The 5396-nt window shown below is 40.5% G+C and overlaps 1 protein-coding gene across 1 annotated transcript; it reads left to right on the top strand.

Moving 5' to 3' along the window:
* The first annotated feature begins 2730 nt into the window (after window positions 1–2730).
* LOC131687604 (uncharacterized) lies at window positions 2731–5072 on the top strand. Its single transcript, XM_058971689.1, has 2 exons — window positions 2731–3292; window positions 4912–5072. Exons 1-2 carry the CDS (start codon window positions 2731–2733, stop codon window positions 5070–5072), a joined length of 723 nt encoding a protein of 240 aa, XP_058827672.1.
* Window positions 5073–5396: the final 324 nt, after the last annotated feature.

Below are 5396 nucleotides of genomic sequence, written 5' to 3'. Positions count from 1 at the left end.
CATTTACCACAGTTGAAACAATTGTTGGAGGGCGGTGGACGATGGCCATCTATTAGGGCCTCGAGGGTAAATAAAAACCTGTTAGAATTCCTAGCGGTATTGACATTGAGAGATTGAGTGTGAGATTCATTGCGTTGGGACGCGTGGTTTAATGACTGATTGGTAATAGGTTTGGGCGCGTTAAGCAAACTCGATTGCTGTTGTGAATGCTGAGATTGCTGCCTGTCTTTTCTCGTTTGTTTGGTGGAGTTGGAATTTTATAGCGAGGCTAGTGATTTTTCGTTTCCAAAAACTTTATTATTGGCTGAAAAATTTAACGCGTCCACCTTTTGGCCTGCCGCTACTAAGGTTGCCAAGTCTGCGATGGGAATAAAATTTATTTGTTTTTTGTAATCAATTCTAATACTCTGCAATAGAATTTAAACTTTCTCGTAGTCAGGCAATTGTGTGCTCATTGTACGGAATAATCTTTCCATTTCGTGGTAAAATTCAAGAAAAGGGTCATTTCTTTGTTGTCTACGTTGGTATACTTTCATTTTAATAAGTGTGTCTAAGTTTGGATGCATAAATGATCGTCGTAATTCTAGCACCAAATGTTGCCAGATTAAAAAGCGACCGGTACTACGCATAGTCATGTACCATTTGAGTGCTGGACCTGAGAAAAATTAAAGGGTTGTGTACAGGACACGACCACGGTGACATTAAAAATGTAGTTTTTTTCAAGAGCGTGCAAATGAATTTTATCTATCACACATATCGACTCACGTTCTTGTTCACTCTCCTGTTCTCATATGTTACAATTTGCTATACACCCTCCCCATTAAAACATAATTTATTGAAGGTCATTTAACGGTAATCTATTATTACAATTAATCAAGTAGTAGATTCATCTAGTAAAAATAGGCTGGTATGTCCAGAAAATATATTCAAAAGAAAAGCTCCATATTGAGAACTGTTATGAGGAAGCCCACGCCTGCAAAGGGAAATATACAAATTCTTCAGATTTAAATTTTCAATAATGTACTAATGAACTTAGGTAAACAATGTTAAGGTTAAGTATTTTTTTGATCGATTAGTGGTCGAACAAATGAAATTATTTGATAAATTACATTGTTATACAACGTTCGCACTGCCAGTTAAAACGGATTTTGATGCTATCTTTGTTGACATTTTTCTTGTTGCTAATTATTATAACGTGTTATAACACTGTAGGGGAGACTGAGGAGACTTGATCCCCGGGGAGACTTGATCCCATCATTGTAACTCAAAGGCGGATCAGAATACATTAATCGAATATACTATAAAGTTGCGTAGTTTTATCTAAACATAAATTTCATTAACACAGAAAAAAGAAATTGGACTTTTGTGTAACCGAATTTTTACCGATTTAAAAAAAAAAGTCTCAGAAGAACTGAAGAAGATTTATTTTTCAAATTTTCAAACTTTTATACAATTGATAAAATCACCCACTACATACTCTACTTTTGCATACAGAATTACAGGAGAATGTCAATTGTATGAATAAGTTATGATTGAGCTGATTCTTTTGTTCAACTATATTTTAACTAAATTTTGCTGAAATATATGCTATGGGTTCACTTGATCCCTTCAAATTCGTGGAGATTTGATCCCCTTCGCCGTACTTCATACACACCACTGAAAATAACCAAATTCACACCAGAACAATTGAAGTCATTGTTGTCATAAAAAATGTCAAAAATGAACGCTTCATCGTAAAGAAACATAACTGTAATTGTTTACTACAGTATACGTAGCAACCATTCATCCCACATTCGACGTTCCTCAACCATAATAAAGACAGCTTTCAAATTGTTTGCGCCAAATTCTTTAAATTTTCTGAATTCAACCTAAATGTATTTTGTCCTAATTCTTGAGTGTATTTTTAAATCGTATGTTATGAGTCACCCTAATCTAAATGTAAAGTATCATTGTGTATCCTAGTAATGTAAGCAAAATCAGTACTAATAAAGAATCCAACGGGAAGCAAGCAAAAGGCAACAACCGCGAAACCGGCAGATTAGTTCGATACCGAAATAGTGTATATATCTTTCTCTCCGAAGACCCGTGATCCCGCTATCAGTTTCTCGATCCATGTAGCTTATAGAGTGGTGAAGGTGCTGTAAAATCCGCGAAAAGTGTTGACACCTGTGTAAATACTTTGTTGCCCAAGTGAACCATAGCTCTGACTCGCTGCAAGCTATAGGCACTAAGAAAAACCTTTGGGAAACCGGCAATATTAAGATCCAGCGCGATCATTTGGTCCTTCGAGCCGGATGCCAAGGATATCCTGAGTCAGAGTTGTGAGTGTGTATTTGGCGTATCAATCGATAAACAGATTGATTGTTACACTGCATTGCTTTGGGACAAAACTGAACGGTGCTCCTATGATAAAAGACGGCATCTTTCTGTGCAACAAGTACGTGTGATAGTTGAACAGCAACGTTCCCTAGTGCGAAGCGGCAAAGTGTAGAAGATAACGCAAATTATCTGTGTGTGATGTGCTCCAGTCGATTAGGCAGTAAAACGTGCTAGTGTTGAGATGATTCATGAGATATAATTGCGGTGAGTGAATGCACGTTTGGATAAATCGCGAAGCAAGTGGTCAAAATATAATCTTCCGTTCATGAAAGCCAGTTGAATCATCGGTGAGGTTTGTGACAAGTGTTGCATTTGCGTCGTGTTTGTTTTTCGACCCAGTACTTAATCAGAATGTCCAAATTCGAGAAAATTGTAGTCGAAAGAGTTATACAACGCAAAGGTTGTTATGTCACGTGTGAGTTGGTGGAGAAATTTATCAACGAGTACGTAGATGATCGAGACCAGGTCCAGATCTCAGTGCGCATCGATGTTCTGGACCGCGCATATCAAAATTTCTTGGAGGCTCAGGCCGAAATAGAGAAAAATGAAAAACAAGAATCGTTGGACGCCCGCTTCATGGAACGTATAGATTTCGAAGAACGATATTGTGTTGCCAAAGGGTTTCTTCTGTCGAAACGTTCTGTTGATGCTCATGAGTTAGCACTCAACAGTTCTGCAAATTCCAATACCGTACCACCTGCTGCAAACCATCACTTACGTCTACCGAAGATTGATCTCCCAAAATTTAATGGTGACTTTTCCCGTTGGATGACCTACCGAGACACGTTCCAATCGATGATACACGTTAATGCTGAGATTCCCGCAGTTGTCAAGCTCCAGTACTTACTGCAATCATTAGAAGGAGAAGCTAAAAAGCCATTCGAGAGCACTGATGTTATAGCCGATAACTATGGTATAGCTTGGGAGACGCTCCTGAGAAGATACGACAATCGCAGATTGTTAAAGCGCCAACTGTTTCGCGCTTTGTACGATCTTCCCTCCTTGCATTCGGAGTCTGCACAAGACCTGCATACATTGGCTGATGACTTTCATCGACATGTCAAGGCACTTGCTAAGCTAGGCGAACCCGTTAATCAGTGGGACACTCCACTCACTAGCATTTTGTCCTACAAACTGGATTCCACAACCCTGCAGTGTTTTGAAGAGAAAATGTGCAATAAAGAAAAGGTGACGTATGAAGAGCTCGTAGAATTCTTATACCAACGAGTCCGAATTTTGGAATCTGTCGCTTCAGATATGCATCACCGTATTCAGTCCTGTTCAACGGGGGCTGGCAAACTGCAAATTTCAAAAATGGCTTCAAATGCTGCTGTTTCCATCCAACCAGCTCTTGTAAGTGGTCAAGACACGCAGAATAATGATGTAGGATGTGTCGTCTGCTCCGAACGACATTCTATCTACCAATGCTCAGCGTTTTATCAAATGCCCGTTGCTCAGCGTTGCGAATTGGTGTCCACACGAAGACTATGCTGGAACTGTCTGTCTCCGGGACATATAAGCAGAAGGTGTAATTCCAAGTTTTCTTGTCGCCATTGTAACGAAAGGCACCACTCACTGCTCCATACTTCCGATACCGACCTCGTTGCTTCTGTTGAAGGATCATCTGAGATACACCCTCAACCATCCACATCCTCTAGACTGAGCAGCGTGGATCCCCGCAGAAACGGTTGCATTTTCCTAGAAACTGTTACCCTTCACGTTGTTGATCATTTCGGAAAGGTACATATCGCACGGGCTCTGCTGGACTCAGGATCAACATCGAACTTTATGTCCTACAGCCTAGCAGACCGACTGGGACCAAGCTCCCCTATAGAAATTGCTGTTGCAGGAGTTGGGCATGTAATTAATATCAACCGACAGCTTACCGCAACAATAAAAGCCGTTTCATTGCCGTTCTCCACGACACTCAATTTTTTGCTTGTTGCACAACCAAGTTTGAAGTTGCCCAGCGTTCCGGTAGACGTCGCAGCATGGAAGATTCCAGAAGTAACATTAGCAGACCCGCAATTCCATACACCTGGTGGAATCGATCTCATAATTGGTGGTGAACTATACCAGAGTTTGCACACAGGACGGAGACTGTCCTTAGGAGACGGTCTTCCAATGCTCGTCGAAACTTTGCTTGGATGGACTGTTTCTGGAGGAATGAACAACGCAGTCGCTGAAAATAATCCAGTATGTTTAGTATCTGCGACGAACACTTCTATGCAAATATCTCTCCAGGAATATGATACGATTGCTAACACCGATACTGCTCGTACTGTCGTACCACTATTCGTTCCGTTATGCTCCACCACCACTGCGTACGTTCCGCCTCTTTCGTGTCATCCACATACCGTTAGGTCGAAGGTTAAAGAGTATCGAATACCACACAGTGTCCTTTGCAACCACGAAATGCTTTTCAATCGTCCTCACCGAGAAAATGTCATAACCTACTATTCACCAATGGAATCGCCTCCAAGTCTTCGATACAACAATTTCTCTGAAAGCACCCTCCAACACCCCATGTAGAGCAGCATTCCAACTGCTCGATGCTCAATAGGAAAGGAAAAAGCTATCAGCTGTACTACCGTTCCTGGTGCAACGATATAATCATCTACAACAGTATATATGTGGTTTTACTCGTTGCCAAGGAGGAATCGGTGATCGTCGAGATGATGAAGATTCGTTGAAACAACTGTTTCAAGGTGGCCGGAATGTTTGCGCCAAATTCTTTAAATTTTCTGAATTCAACCTAAATGTATTTTGTCCTAATTCTTGAGTGTATTTTTAAATCGTATGTTATGAGTCACCCTAATCTAAATGTAAAGTATCATTGTGTATCCTAGTAATGTAAGCAAAATCAGTACTAATAAAGAATCCAACGGGAAGCAAGCAAAAGGCAACAACCGCGAAACCGGCAGATTAGTTCGATACCGAAATAGTGTATATATCTTTCTCTCCGAAGACCCGTGATCCCGCTATCAGTTTCTCGATCCATATAGCTTATAGAGTGG

This window comes from Topomyia yanbarensis, chromosome 3 (genome assembly GCF_030247195.1).
Source record: "Topomyia yanbarensis strain Yona2022 chromosome 3, ASM3024719v1, whole genome shotgun sequence".
Taxonomy (NCBI): Eukaryota; Metazoa; Arthropoda; class Insecta; order Diptera; family Culicidae; genus Topomyia; species Topomyia yanbarensis.
The sequence above is the reverse complement of the archived record's forward strand: the minus strand, read 5'-3'. Positions and strand labels throughout refer to the sequence as shown.

Coding starts and splice junctions, on each gene's coding strand:
- LOC131687604 (XM_058971689.1), top strand. CDS start 2,731: ATGTCCAAATTCGAGAAAATTGTAGTCGAAAGAGTTATACAACGCAAA. Junction 3,293..4,911: donor TGTTATAGCCGATAACTATG/GTATAGCTTGGG, acceptor CACCCCATGTAG/AGCAGCATTCCAACTGCTCG.